This window comes from Sander lucioperca, chromosome 18 (genome assembly GCF_008315115.2).
Source record: "Sander lucioperca isolate FBNREF2018 chromosome 18, SLUC_FBN_1.2, whole genome shotgun sequence".
Classification (NCBI taxonomy): Eukaryota; Metazoa; Chordata; class Actinopteri; order Perciformes; family Percidae; genus Sander; species Sander lucioperca.
The window spans coordinates 4,036,319-4,052,385 of record NC_050190.1 but is presented as its reverse complement, the minus strand read 5'-3'; the positions used below and the strand labels follow the sequence as shown (position 1 = coordinate 4,052,385).

General features: G+C 39.9%; 1 protein-coding gene across 2 annotated transcripts; it reads right to left on the bottom strand.

The window, feature by feature from the left end:
- Window positions 1-523: 523 nt before the first annotated feature.
- On the bottom strand, window positions 524-10,449 carry LOC118493690 (phospholipase B1, membrane-associated-like). Of its 2 annotated transcripts, XM_035994381.1 has the most exons (9): window positions 10,319-10,442; window positions 10,144-10,224; window positions 8,066-8,131; window positions 6,176-6,267; window positions 4,899-4,980; window positions 2,170-2,271; window positions 1,487-1,582; window positions 884-955; window positions 524-796 (listed from the first exon to the last, which is right to left on the bottom strand). In XM_035994381.1, the coding sequence occupies exons 1-9, from the start codon at window positions 10,343-10,345 to the stop codon at window positions 767-769; spliced, it is 648 nt and encodes a 215-aa protein (XP_035850274.1). In that variant the 5' UTR covers window positions 10,346-10,442; the 3' UTR covers window positions 524-766. The 2 variants fall into 2 exon arrangements, with proteins under 2 accessions (XP_035850274.1, XP_035850275.1); XM_035994382.1 differs by lacking the exon at window positions 2,170-2,271 and having other exon boundaries at window positions 10,319-10,449.
- Between the last annotated feature and the right edge of the window lie 5,618 nt (window positions 10,450-16,067).

Genomic DNA, 16,067 nt, shown 5'->3' with positions numbered 1-16,067 from the left:
TATTTGCGTTTGTAGATTTCTCCCAAGGGTATTATAGGATGCTGAGGATTTGATTAGATATTGTGTCTGTAAAATGCTTTCCAAAATAAATGTATGGAATTTTACAATACGTATCTATCTTTAAAGGCTGTTTTAAAATAAGTTTGTTCTCATACACTGAGCCAGAAATTTCCACTTCAGTAGCACTTACATAGACCAAATGTTTACAGTTTCATTCCTATCTGTATTCTGACGCATTTTACAGAGGGGGTTGTTCAGATGTCATTCAGAGCCTGATTTATACAACATTCTATTCCTAAAAATGTGGTGAAAGTGTATTTTATATGGCTGTTGACAGTATTATCTGATTTATGGAGTGATAAAAAGATTCCCTCTGCAAAAACCTTTTGACTCTAACATGTCAACAAAATGAAACAAGAATGTTGAACCTGGCTTTATCCAATGTTTATATTTTGGTTCTAGAAATGTATGCAAATTAGCACATAGATAAGATAATGCCTCATTTGCATAACATTTTAGAAAACTTGTAATACAAAAAAAGAATTGCCTTAATGTAAGTAATCAACTGGGGGAGTTTCATTGTGATATTACATTGTTAGTTAAAATGAGTTTCCCGAGTGTATGTGTTTTTAGGAGCGGTGGTTCCAGTCTACCCAGGCAGTGTTAGTGCCTTGCTCTGCCTGTTAAACTACAGATAATTAAACACAAAGAGCAGAGACATCAGCGTCATGGAGAAATGTTTCAGCGGCGGTGCAGACGACTCAACTCAACAACTGGTGTAGATGTAAGGATGCTCCTGGACAAAAGGTAAGACAAAAATGTGCTTACAGGAACTGAATTATCTACAAACACAAATCTCTTCAGCATGTCAGTCGTGTTGTACCTTTGCTGGGCAGATGAGTTTTATTGGCTCTGAAAATGTCTTTATCGTCTCTTTCCCTCCGACAGGCTGGAACTGGGGAAACATTTTGTTTAATTTTAAGGATTAATATAAAAAAACAAAACTTGTACAGTAGATGTAGACAATCTGAGGTTTTTTTTTATCCTTTTCTGCCAATTAAGATGTGTAAATTCAGTGATAACATATTTCTATATTGTGTTAGGCAACTCTAAATGCATTACACTGAATATTTGATCAATTCCAAACCCAGTTAAGTCATTATTTATATTCAAACTATTGACACAAATATCAATATGTGTCTATATTTAGAGTGACCGCAGATGAAATTCAATGGCCATTATAGACGTTTTCACAGAACATTCTAAATGGACCCAAGTTGATTTCCTGTTGCAGTGTATTGTGAATGGCATCAACTGACATGATGTTAACAAGGGGCCAGGCTGTTGCCTATAGAATTCCATTGAAAAGGTCTATAGGCAGAAACCCTGACCTTATCTAAACCAAACCTTTAGCTAATAAAACCCATCATTAACAGTTAATATAAACAATAATAAAACTTTAAACAAAAAAAACAAACTCCTCCACCATGTTGTTCCACAGTCCCTTTGCCAGCTCCTCATGTCCCTTAACAGTGAAGTGGAAACAATCTGCTGTGAAGAAGCTCAAGTCAACCGTCCCGTCCTGAAGTTACAGTAAGAGAGAAAACAGTAGTTTAATTTATGACAAAACATCATATTTTACAAACTCCATGTCTGTCTGTGTCTCTGTCTGTCTGTGTGCGTGTGTGTGTGTCTCTGTCTGTCTGTGTGTATGTGTGTGTGCGTGCGTGTGTCTCTCTCTCTCTGTCTGTGTGTGTGTCCTGTCTGTCTGTGTGTGTGCGTGTCTCTCTCTGTGTGTGTGTGTGTCTCTCTCTCTCTCTCTCTCTCTCTCTCTCTCTCTCTCTCTCTCTCTCTCTCTCTCTCTCTCTCTGTCTGTGTGTCTCTGTCTGTCTCTCTGTCTATGTGTGTGTGTGTGTGTGTGTGTGTGTGTGTGTGTGTGTGTGTGTCTCTCTCTGTCTGTGTGTGTGTGTGTGTGTGTGTGTCTGTGTGTGTGTGCGTGTCTCTCTCTCTCTCTGTCTGTGTGTGTGTGTGTGCGTGACTCCCTCTCTCTCTGTCTGTGTGTGTGTGTGTGTGTGTGTGTGTGTGTATGTGTGTGTGTGTGTGTGTGTGCGTGTCTCTCTCTCTCTCTGTCTGTGTGTGTGTGTGTGTGTGTGTGAGAGAGAGACTTACAGGAAGTCTTGGAGCTCCTGTGTTCTCTAAATAAGGTTGCAGAACAACAGCAAAGTCCTTTTTGAAGAAACGCTCGCTGTGCAGAAGCTTCTCTAGTCTCCTCTATAAACAAGGGAAGTATAAACCCCCGCGAGCACATCAAACATAGGTGTGATTGGCAAAGGACAAAAAAGCAGGAAAATATACGGCGCACCCATGACGCTGCGACAGCCCCCTCCCCCCCTCATTTAAAAAAAAAAAATAAACCATTAAATGGCACTTTCTGGAGAGTTTTGTGCAAAGAAATGGAGAAATTGAGTCTTACATGATATGTAGGTATTAGGGCATTTAGCATTTACATTACTGTTAATCAGTCATCACTTGATCACACATTGCATTACCTTGTTATAATATAAATAATAGTGCCACATGAAGAGACAGTAGCAACAGCTGAGAAGATTTGGGTCTGTTGTGACCAGGTCCACCTCACACAAACTTCCTTCTCCTATTCTCTCTCCTTACTACCACACCCACACCCACCCACACCCACACCCACACCCACACCCCAGCCCACATTACCACGCCCATGCAGCCCCACCCACGGACATTTACGGATTTTTAAACATTTAATGTAACTGGCAAACAATGCTTTCTACTTTTTAAAGAGCACACATTTATAACAAATTTTTATTTATGCCGTTTGTATGCTGTTACTGTCATTCTCTACAGTATGTAGGTATGTAGTATGTATGTTGTCACTGTCTGTTCAATTGTCCGTGTTTCTCTGTTGACACTGTACATATTAAGTTATAACTCTAACTCTGCAATTTAAATGTTTTTTATGGCTGTCTGTGATTATACTTCAGGGTTTTTCCTTGCTCAGAATTTATCTTTGCGGGAACACACAAAGCAGGGGGAGGAGGGGGTCTGGGTGTCCTCCCCCAGGAAATTCTGAGGGTAAATGACTTCAATTCCTGCATTCTGATACATTTTTAGGCACCAATTTATGGTAAAAATGTCAATATTTATTGCAAGGAAATCACAAAATTCTGGTGGCAGGTAACAATTCAAAATACAAAATATAATGGAATATTATTATATTCAGTAGTCCAGTAAGGAGGCTTTCACATCCAGGACATGGGCCGGATACAACAACACTTGACCCTAAAGTCCAGTTGTTTGTTGGATTGACTTAGGCTACTTAATCAGTGATGTTGAATATAGCCTTGAGTGTAACGGACCAACACAGTTCATACATACATGTGAACCGCGGATTAATTGCAGAGTTTAATCTACATAGTGTAAAACTACTACGTGAATGGGGCACAGCAGAAAGACAGAGCAGAGCGACGCTGCTTGTTCAGGGTTTTCATGTGTACTCCTAATAGGCCTACACTTTGCATCAGGCGTTAAAACCAACTGTACCGAATTAGACTACTATTTAACGCGAGATGTTTTTAACCGCTAATGAAACTGTCTCAATTTAATACTGATGCCGTCAGACGGCCGCGCGGACAGACCGCAGTCGGAGTTCTGGCAGAGCTCTGCGCCGGTCAGCAGCGGCTTCTCACTGTACAGCCAGTCCCCCAGAGCAGCATGATCACCGGGAGGGTCCAGCATGAACCCTGCAAACAGAGATCCCGTTTGAAGGTGACATGATTGATTTTGACTGAACGTCTCAATTTAAGTAACCTCTGATCGGGTCGTAGCAAATTAAGTAGCTACACTAAGTTTAAGATTTGGTGTTGGTCATTCTCAACACCTTTCTACCCCCCCCCACACACACACTTATCAACTCTGGACTCTGTGCTGCTGCCAGCCTGTGTAACGTACGTTACTCACCATCGATCGACTGTTAGCTTCAGCTGGCTAACGTTAGCTGTCAACCTCCCGACTAGCTAGTGATCTAGCGAGGATTAGCCCTTCAGACCGCAGTGGACTTCAGTGGACTCTCCATCCAATATCCCGACTTCGTCTACCACAACTGCCGGACTCTTTCAAATACATGTACTCCCTGTCTCCGCCGATCACTTGGTAGCGTTGGTCAGCTGTCAGCTTACGCCAGCTAGCTTCTGTTAGCTTCGACCGACTGACGGCTCGCCCAGCACATCTTTTCGCTGTAGAGCTCTTTTAGCAATGTTTCCCGGCTCAACACTAAGTTAGTGTGGGCCACTACCTTTCTGCACTGCCGAAAATGGTGCTCCTAAAATATTCCTCACTGCAACTTCTCAACGTCATCTGCTACATCGCTTCAGCTTGCATTGCCAACATGCAACAATATTGTCCCGTTGTCGGCTTCAGCTAAGAAGATAGTTCGCCCCCACACGTCCAAAATTCTTATTCAAATAACCTTCCGCAACGATTGCAGGCTCTTTGGTGGAGCTCTGCTTTGAATGAAGTTACATCGTGACAAATTAATGGACCACTTACGGAGTGATATGAAGACATGAGTCAGAGTATGTTTACCAATACCCCCGACCTGTGCCTTGCGACACCCTCAAAGCGGATTTGCATGATTTACCAGAGCTTCATTTTCAGGTCAGAAAAGCCGGATTTCCGGAATTATCCGGAAGAATCACACCCCTGATCAAAGACTGCTATACTGCACATCACCATTATGTTTGTTGTGGGTAGAACAGTGGATAGAATGGAGAGTTAACACAGCATTTTTTACACATACTGTAAATGGCATTTTTAGGAATGTCAGTGTAGACAGTTGAATCATCTTGTTCAAGAACACATTCACTCACCTGGAACTGAGTGTTAATCTCAACCAGCTCCTTCAGCTCGGTGGAGTTTTCTTCAGGCTGGACGAGGCACGAGCAGAAACTCCTGGGAGCAGATGATCAGATTATCACACTACTGGATTATCAGATTATCAGATCAATTATGATTTGTAGTCCTAATCTGAAACCCCTGTTTAGTCACTGCTTTACATCAGTGTATCAGTGGGATTTAGTCTGGAGATTTGGGGATTTTAGAAAATGATCAGATTATATAAATCTTATCATGTTTTAATGCAAATTCTCTTTAAAGGGTAATTCAAATTTCCTGATACTTTTGGTTTATTCTGATCAAATCAAGGTACATAAATACATGTTTAACTCAATAAATAATAAGTATTGGAACATTAAGTATTCTCAAGTAGAATACAAGTTTGGTATACATCTAAACCCATTTTTCACATTTTAGTAATGAGTCTTTGATTAAATCTTTGTCTTATCAGCATTATAGCTTTTTTTGTGATACATATATTGATAAAATGTATTAACTTTCTAAAAATGGAAATCTAGCAATCTCCGAATCCGAGACTTGTTCAGCACAATGGTGAAAATATGATTAACAGTGACAGCTGACAGACTGTGTTCTACGGATCAAATAGTCCAACGCTGTTTTTCAGATCTGTTTAGAGCCAGCTGACGGTTTAAAAAAGAAAAAAAATCTCCGACAGGCAGAGACGCAACGCGAGTCGCATTCTACCAAGCACCACGTCTGAACAAACCCCACGTTTACCAGAACTCTACTGGTTAATAAGTAAGTACTACAAACCGAAGTAAAAAACAAACCTGAAGCTGAAGAAACCCTCAACGTTAACGGAAAAGACCCGCGAACCTGAGTGACTGAGGGAGAGACAGAGACAGAGAGAGTTGTTCTGTGTGAGTGAGCAGAGCGGGACACAGCAACACAATAAATCTGTATGTGTGTAGGGGAGGGGCGCTGGGACGACTAGCCTATCACAGAACGCAGACACAGTCAACTACCCAATGAGGATTTTTATTCAATCCGAGCACAGATATTGACTCGTATTACTCGTATAATACTCGTACTCGGCAAAAGTGCTTTCTTGTTTCAGCCAAGTATCCGGCTCAACTCTAATACTTGCCTCTGAGATTTAGTGGAGTAGCAGTATAAAGTGGCACAAAATGAAAAGTTTTCTCTCGTTCTCTTGTACTTGAGTAAATGTACTTAGTTACATTCCACCGCTGACTGATCTTGAAATAACAGGTCAATAAAAAGGGCATGTCACTTTTGAAGCTGACAGCCCAGAGTCGGTCTCTGAACTTCTCTCAGAGGTTTCATGGGAAGAATCTGCACCACGTTCACGATCGTCCTGGGGATCTGAAACCAGAGCAGTCAAGACAAGTCAGTCTTATCCACAAATCACAAATCTGCCTCAGAGGGCTTTACAAACTGTACAGCATATGACAACCTCTGTCCTTTCCCACCTTGAGCAGGGGAAAAAATGGAAGAAACCTCAGACAGAGCAACAGACGAGGGATCCCTCTCCCAGGACAGACGCACAATAGATGTTGTGTGTACACAATAGACCAACATCTAACTATAAATCTGTGTGTGTGTGTGTGTCTATATCTCATAAACCATTCACCCGATCTACTTCACACTTGGTTTTCTGGGTACCCTATGAACTTGGCGTTTGTAATTTGGAGCAGTTTGGACAGCGTTGGATATTGGATTGATTGGATATTAATACACTGTGAATACAACTAAATCTGCAACATTCTCTTTTAGGTAAATGCAGTACAATGTTTTCCTCTGAAGTAGAAGTAAACAGTAAGTCAGTAGTAGGCTATACGGTGGGGTTGCATATTAAGTGCTTTGGGGTCCTTCTGTGAGTACTTTTTCGGGTACAATGGTTCTGGAGAAAGCTACAAGAAGCAATACCACAGGCCAAGCAATCAGCCTGTTTGGAACGGGCACTGCACTAGTATAATAAAATGACAATATAGACAATGCAAGTTCTCTTGCCCCCGTCGGACAATGTTTGTCGATGATTTGATTGTGCCGCCTGCCAATCAAAAACTGAGTTGGACATTTTTTACACTTTTGATGCTTTTGACGGTTTCAATGTTTTAGTTTTTAATAATATGTAATAATAATAATAGTTTTTAGGTTGTTTTTTTTACGTTTTTGACTTTTTTGCTTATCGACTTTTTTTTTTTTAACTTTTTTTTTACGATTTGTAAAATAAGAAAGCACGAATTCCTACATACATAGGTAAATAAATATTTAAATAGGTAAAAAAGAAGGAAATAAAATAAATAAAAATATATTTGCACATATCCTGTACATACCCACACTTGCCCATATAATAACGGTTCTTTATCAATGTATACTCAGTTATATATATATTTATGTAAGTATTTTCATTTTATGCTACTTGATACTTCTTCTCAGCTCCATATCTGAGGGAAATATTTTTACTGCATTTATTTGACACCTTTTGTTACTTTTCAAATGAAATCTAGTTCGGCGCCATTGTCTCAGATGTCTATAAGTTGTTGATTTGACATTTTTCCATTTTAAACTTTTCACATGGTTTTATTTAAGAATCCCAAAGAGTGTCACGATTGTGCGTTTCTGTTGTAGTTTTTTTCCTGTTTCGTAGTCTGTTTTCTCCTGTGTCATGTCTTGTTTTACTTCCTGCCTTGTGTTTTCCCGCCTTTGTGATTGTCGGCCCCACCCTGATGTGTTTCACCTGTTCCTGAGCCCTTGTTACCTTGTGTATCTAGTCTCTGTGTTGTCTTTGTCTGTCGTCAGATCATTGTATTGTATTGTCTCTGTGTGTAGTCTACCCCGTTTGTCTCGGTGTTCCAGTTTTTTGTGATTCCTGGTCATTTGGCTTCCTCAACGTTTTTTGGAGCTATTTTTGCCTGCTTACTTCAGGACTCTTTTTGTTGTACCCTTTTGATGTATTAAATCTTCAAACTCAGCACTGCCTTGTCATTCTCTGCATTTCTGGCTCCGCCATTTCTCTAAAACCTGACAAAGAGATCAACTCACCAGAGTCCAATATATTAATAGAAATATATTTTAAAAAACCTTTTGATTTAGGTTGACCCACTTTGTTTCCTGGTGTGTGATGAGGCTGATCTGGTTTGGAGTTCTAAAATCTTACCTCCTTCATCATCATGTCCAGAGCTTCTGTCATGTAGTGAATGAAGCTATCAGGGGAGAACAGAGTCTGTGGAGAGTAGAGAGGACCAGGGCATGAAATTGGCACCCACCCACCCGCCAAATGCGTGTAACTTTGGTGATTGGCGGGTGAAACTGTCAATCTACCTGCCACATTGGCGGGTAGCCAATGAGAATTGAGTGATTCAGACTCGTAACTATCGGTAAGCAGGGTACGCCGTTGCTTACGGGCCTGGTCCAATCAGGGGCCCGCATCACTGGAAGACACTGATTGACAGCCGAGGCCCCCTATCGCATTTTCAATACTCACACAATCCCAGCAGTCCCATGTGCAGCCACTGACCAATCGGGAGTGAGAATGGGTAAAGTTAATTTCCTAGTTTCTGATATGAAGACGAGACGTGTGTGTGACTCGAACATCTCACATTTACCAACAAAACGTACAGCGAAAGACCGTGCAAAACATTTCAGACCGTCCTGCCAACCTGTAGACATTTTAACATCAATGTACGCTGTAACGTTTTTTTCACTCTAAAGTCAGCGGCTGCTGTTTCAAATTGTCGGCTCTCTGCAGCGGGCGGGGCTGCTCCGTTTCCCCCGCGACTGACGCGCACACACAATCACACACACAGACACACGCACGCACAGACACACACACAAACGCACACGGTGGATGCAGGAAAAAACGCAGATGAGACGTACAGGATGACCTAAATTGAGGACAGCTACGCTCGTTATTGTAAGTGCAATGATGCATTAAAGTCCAATAAGTACTTTATCAAACCGTATGAATGTGTGTCCCAGGCCAGGATAGGAAATTAACTAACAATGTAAAGATCAACAAGCCACTGACAGTGACAGATATGTTCATATTTGATTCATTCAATACATTATTTTGTGTCTTAAATCCACCAGCCTTTTTCATATTTTACCAACATTTGCAGCATCCTGAGCCTTTTTGGTAAGGTTACTAGAAAATATCAGCCCAGAGTAATTAATTAATAGTAATAAGTATTATTCTCCCCAAAACAAGTTTCCTTTTTATTTATTTTTTTATTTTTAAGAACTATACAAAAAACATTCATGTGTTATGGTGCGCATTCACCAGTGTTTTGTTGTTGTTGTGGTGCGCGTCATCTCATCTCTTATATCAGTGGCATAACGAGCCAACACCGGGCCCCTATGCAGGATTATCAAGGCGGGCCCCCCTACCACAGCACGTGATGACGGCGCAATGTCCACCAGTAGGCTACCATCAATAGGACAGGATAGGATCATAGAGACACAGCAATTCCTGTTTTTCACCTTTATGACGCAAAAAAAAAAAAGTAAAAAGTCACTGTGGCAGGTGGATTTAAAAATCCACCTGCCACAGTGGCTGGTGGTCAAAAAAGTTAACTTCATGCCCTGGAGAGGACAGATCTAATTATTTCTAGTCTCTTTTTATTATTTTTGTACACTTAACTCATTCATCTAAATGTTCAGTGTTTAATTACTTTAGTTTTCCGGTTATAGACGTTGACAATTCATCACTGAGTGTTAAATAAGACTCATATACATCACAAACAAATACTGCACTAAGTGCAACTTGCACAAACATAGGTTTGACTTACATCTTTATAAATACTATTTAAGTAGCTTGTACATTTTTATTCGCTCACTTTTGAATAGTTGTTCTTGTATTCTATCCTATTTATTATTTCTTGTATATTCTGTATGTGTGCTGTGTGTCTTATATTTTGCTGCTGTAGCACTGAAATTTCCCAAAATGGGATCAAAAGTCAATCTAATCTAATCTAATCTATACTTTTCACCGCTACCGAATAGTTGAAGAGTTGTTGTCTGCCATTTTCAGTTGCAACGGACCAATCCCAGAAGTGGAACGTCGTGGATGTGGACTAGGGGCGGGCCGACTGCCCTCTAATGGAGCTAACACACTGACTATATATATGGCATATGGAGAAGTAGCTCATACAACCACACTTCAACATTTCAGAACTATCCCTTTATATCAGAACTGGGCACAACAAATCCAGACTTCTCAGAAAACAAATGTCTTACTTTGTCTTTGCAGTAATTGCAGATGTCGTTCATGCCGATCAGCATCGTCACCACCTTCCAGTCCTCTTCGAAGTTGAGACCCTGAAGAAAAGGTTTTGGTGGTGAATGTCACACATAGAAGAAAATCAAGATTATTAATCATCTGATAGGCAGAGTGATGAACGCTGAGACTTACTGGATAAGACTTGAATGTGTCTATCATGTGTCTGATCTGATCTAGGATGTTTCAAGAACACACACACACACACACACACACACACACACAGACACAGACACACACACACACACAGTGTGAAGTTACATCAACATCAATAAAACATTATCAAATCCTTTACAATCGTAGTTATTTTCATCTTTGAATTTCAAGGAAAAGATTTTGAGGACTTACTAAATTACAGTTGCATGAATTATTATTTTTATTATATACCCTATTTAATGATTTACTTAATCATATTATATATTAGTCTGGTTTACGCTGTCTACATAGACTGTAATTTAGTCTTTAATTGCTCTTGTATAGTTTTTATTTATTTTTTTTAATTTTTTTTAAACACTTTATTTGTACTTTTCCAATTATCACATAAAACAATCGTATTCTCTATTTTACAAATAACCATAGAAAAACAATCCCAACAAGAGAAAGACAAAGACAGCCCAAACCCAAAATCAACCTGACAGACTTGTCACAGACAACCGAGGGACAAAAAAAAAAAAAAAAACGTGCACCTTCCTTATTACAGGACTGACCAAGGGCAGGTGTAAACATTTATAGTTCCAGTTCCAGACCAGGTAAATTGTTCACATAAGTTATCAGAGGGTCCCAGGTTTTGTAGAATCTGTTAATGGAACCGTTGATGGTACATCTGATTTTTTCCAGCTTAACATTCTGCATAATGTCCCTAATCCAGTGGTGGTGTGATGGAGGAGTAGCAGCCTTCCATTTAAATAAAATCAAGTGTCTAGCTAATAAGGAGGAAAAGGCAACGACCCTCTGTAGATGAACAGGTGGAACAGATCCCGTTGTATCAGAAAACCAACCAAAAACAGCAACCAAGGGAGAAGGTGAGATGTTATAAGCATAAGCATTAGAGATGACTTCAAAAAAGGATGACCAGAAAGGAACAAGCTTTGGACCAGACCAGAACATATGATAGGAAGTAGCTGGCGTCTGTTTACATCTATCACATAATGGGTCTACATTCGGAAATATTCTTGCTAATTTGGCTTTTGAGAAGTGCAACCTGTGTAACACTTTAAATTGTATTAAAGAATGTCTGGAGCATATGGAAGAGGAGTGGACTCTAGTAAGAGCCATATCCCATTCTTCATCAGACAGCTGCGCCCCCAAGTCATTTTCCCACTGTTCTCGAATATGTTAAATAGAGAGGTTGCAGCTATCCATGATATGGGAATAAATAAATGATATTCTGCTCTTATTCAGCATATTAACCCTTAATAGGGAATCTAAACAGGAAGGAGAGGGGAGAGTAGGAAAATTAGCAAACTTTTTACGAGTAAAATCTCTAATTTGCAAGTATCGCAAAAAATTATTATTGGTCAGACCGAATTTTCTGGATAGTTGTTCAAAGCTAGCAAAAGTATTATTAATATACTCAAGTCCTCAATACTATGAATGCCCTTGTCATACCAAATTTTGAAGCCATTGTCCATTAGGGATGGTTGGAAAAGATGATTATATATTATTGGTGAGTGAATAGAAATACTCTGAATACCCAGACATCTTTTGAACTGATTTACGATGCGTAGTGATTGAGTTACAATTATATTATCCTTAATATTATTAACTAGTGATGGTAGGGGTGCGCAGAGTAAAGCAGGGAGTGTGGGCTGCTTGTAACCTTTTCAATCTGGAGCCATGCAGGGATCCTATCATTCCAAACTCTTAACCATAGAGAGATCGCATTAAAATTCGCAGCCCAATAATACGTATGCAAATTTGGAAGTGAAAGCCCACCTACACCTTTTGGTCTTTCCATAAATTCTTTTCTTATGCGAGCTGATTTATTATTCCATATAAAGGAGGAAATCATTTGATTGAATGCCTTGAAAAAAGATTGTGGTATATAAACAGGCAGTGCCTGAAATAAATATAAAAACTTTGGTACAATATTCATCTTTACAGAATTTGTTCTCCCGATAAGAGATAGATAGTGGCAAAATAGACCATCTTTTAATATCTTGTTTACACTGTTCAAACAGAGGAGTGATGTTACTTTTAAATAGACTGTAATAGGATTTGGTGACTTCTACACCCAGATATGTAAAGGACTCAGCGGACAACTTAAATGGCAGATCGGGATATTCTCTGGCGTTACTCCTAATGGGGAAATATTCACTTTTGTTCAAATTTAGTTTATATCCAGATATGGTACCAAATTCACGTAAGATTTTAAGGATTTCAGGGGTAGTTGGTGACATATAGTAACAAGTCGTCTGCATAAAGCGAGACAGTGTGAGTTAGGCCACCACGTGAGATACCTTGTATACTATTATTGCATCTAAGAGCTATGGCAAGTGGCTCTATAGCTAAAACAAAAAGCAACGGACTCACTGGATCCCCTTGTTTTGTCCCTCTGTGAAGAGGAAAATACTCAGATGAGATACCGTTGGTATAAATTGAGGCAGTTGGATCAGTGGAAATGAGCTTGATAAGGTGAGTGAAGTTAGGGCATGAAGTGATATTACTGCTTCTGGGGATGGAGTGCTAGATTCAGTATAGATGATATTAAACAATCGTCTCAGGTTAAAATAGGATTGTCTACCCTGGATAAACCCAGTCTGGTCCTCCGAAATGACATGAGGAAGAATTGTCTCAAGCCGGAGTGCAATGGCCTTTGAGAACACTTTACCGTCACAGTTTGTCAAGCTGATTGGTCTATAAGATGAGCAATCTTGAGGGTCCTTATTCTACTTTAATAACAGTGTAATAGACAGTGTAATAATAGAAGAGGGGCAAGTTTATCTTTAAATTTTTTATAAAAATCAGTTGGAAACCCGTCCGGGCCAGGGGCTTTTCCACTCTGAAGGGACATTATTGCGTTGTTGATTTCCTCCAGCGTCAGATTTTGTTCCAATCGTTCTGTTTAGATTAGAAAAAAAAGCGTCAAATCGGTTGTGATCAGGTGTTGAATCTGAAGAATATAATTTGGAATAGAACTCTTTAAAGCAATTGTTAATAGCCTGATGGTCCTCCGTTAAGGAGCTATCAGGTAACATAATTTGCGAAATAATACGGGATGCCGCTTTTTGGTGGAGTTGACTAGCTAATAGTTTGGAAGGTTTATCCCCCTCTTCATAAAATCTACAACGGGACTTAAAGATGAGCCTCTCCGCTTGGGTGGTAGTTAAGAGATCAATTTCAGTTTGTAAGCCTACTCTCCTCCTAATCAAATCAGGGGTCGGAGAACCAGATATGAGTCCGTCCAGAGCCTTAATTTCTGAAGATAGCTCCTCAATATTCTTATACTTCATTTTCCTAATATAAGCAGAGCGAGAAATAATCTGTCCCCTGAGATACGCTTTAAGTGTCTCCCAGAGGGTTGAGGCTGAGACGCCATCAGTCCCATTTACCTGCAGGAAGAAATCTATTTGTTCTGTAATGAACTTCACAAAATCTGAATCAGCCAGGAGGAGTGTGTCAAGCTGCCATGTCCGTTTTGTCCTCTGAGTCGGAAGAGTTACCTTAATACTAACCGGGGCGTGATCAGAAATAATGATTGGATCATATTTACAATCTGTAATAACATTAAGCAAATAGGGGTCAACCAAAAAAAAAATCTATCCTGGAAAACGACTTGTGTACATTAGAATAATATGAATACTCCCTTTTTGTGGGATGTTTAAATCTCCATGGGTCTATAAGTTTATATATATATATATATCTATGAACGACTGGATTGTTTGCACAGATTTAGACGGTCTTGGTACAGACTGAGAAGAGCGATCCCAGACAGAGTCCATCACCAGGTTGTAATCACCAGTCATAATCAAGTGATAACTATCCAGATTAGGGATGGAGCTTAGCATCTTTTTAAAAAAATTATCATCAAAGTTTGGGCCGTAAATATTGACCAATACTAAGCGAAGTTGAAACAGCTCTCCCACAACCATCACATATCTGCCATTCGGGTCCGAGATAGTGTCTGATACGATGAAAGGAATCTTTTTATGAATGAGTATAGCTACTCCTCTACCTTTACAGTTAAATTGTGAATGAAACATTTGCCCCACCCATTCTTTGTGAATTTTAGACTGGTCTCGATTTTGAAGGTGGGTTTCCTGTAAGAAAGCAATACCAACCCCAAGATATTGTAAGTGAGAGAGAACCCTTTTTCTCTTGATTGCCTGATTCAGACCTTTCACGTTCCAGCTTATAATTTTCATGTCATCTTTACCTGGGACAAGATGTGAATTACTCTGTGTCATTAGAACCACTCAATTCAAAAATACCTACGTCTACCCCATTTAGATGATGAAAAAGCCGGATAGGTGCACAAACTGTATATAGAACAAATGCTACATCAAAACTACTACATATAACACATAAACAAGCCTTAAGAAGGCTACCCCCCCCAGAAAACTTCAAACTACTGCAAACCTGCATTTGCATGCTACCCGCAATGATGGATACTTTTTCAACCATTAATGAACCTCTTAAACAGTATATTAAATGACCTGTGACATCATTTATATATATATATATATATATATATATATGTGTATGTATGTATGTATGTATGTATGTATGTATGTATATATATATATATATATATATATATATATATATATATATATATATATATTGAAACCATGATATCCTTAGATCGTAGAAAGTCACTGTAGGGAGACCGGTGGTGATCCTAGAAAAAAAAAGAAAAAAAAGAATTAAGCATTTGGGAGGGCGTACATATAGCGTTACGTGTGTTTACACACCTTCACACAGAAAACGTTCATTGCCACTATGAACAATATGCTAGCAAAATAATACTATAAAAATAGAAAATACTGTCAGAAAATATGACAGAATAACCATATTTAATGATACCACCGTCTCTTTTAAACGATTATTGGCGTCATTGACCCACTCATTAACATTACCTCAATCACCATTCTCCGCAACATGTGAGGCGGGGCGTCCGTTATCATCAATGACATTGCTATTAATGTAGGCCAGCGCCTCCGCAGGGTCGGTGAACTTCATACGTTTCCCGTTGTGTGTGAACTGCAGTGTGGCTGGGTAGTAGAGGCCGAACTGGATCTTTGTGGCGTGGAGCTTCTTTTTGGACTCGGAGAAGGCTGCGCGTCGTTTGTTGACATCCGGGCTGTAGTCATAAAAGATGTGAAATCTTGATCCGTTGAAGGAGAACGGGCCCTTCTGTCTGGCGAGGCGTAGGATCAATTCTTTAGTTTGAAAGTGATGGAGCTTTGATAATGAATGGCCGTGGTCTATTGTCGCCATCTGTTGGTTTTGGGGCCAAACTCCTGTGGGCTCTATCCACCGACGGCGGCTTCTCAAAACTGTCTTCCCCAAGCACATCGATGAGTAGTTTGGTGATGAATTCTGTTGGTCGTGGACCCTCAACATTTTCTGATATCCCCACAATGCGTATATTCTACCGTCTAGTGTAGTTTTCCAAGTACGCCACCTTTTCCCTCAGAGCATCGTTCTCTTTAGCCAGCGAAGTTTGGGAAGCTTCCACACCGCTAAGTCTTTTGTCGAACTCAGTCAGCCCGTCCTCCACATCAGTAATTCGTTGGCCATACACACTCAGGATCGAATGTAGAGAGGCAATAGACGCCCGGTTCTCCTCCCGAAACGAGTTGATAGAGGCTTGCACAGCAGTAACTGCATTTGCCAGCGCGTCCATGTTGTTAGCATTAGCACCTGTTTCTGCGCTAACGCT

Bases quoted from the DNA above. Each gene is read 5' to 3' on its own strand.
- LOC118493690 (XM_035994381.1), bottom strand. From the start codon at position 10,345: ATGATAGACACATTCAAGTCTTATCCA. The intron at 4,981-6,175 runs GTGACATGCCCT...ATCTGCTCCCAG, and splicing joins CTGGGCTGTCAGCTTCAAAA to GAGTTTCTGCTCGTGCCTCG. The intron at 797-883 runs GTACAACACGAC...CCTTTTGTCCAG, and splicing joins AACTCATCTGCCCAGCAAAG to GAGCATCCTTACATCTACAC.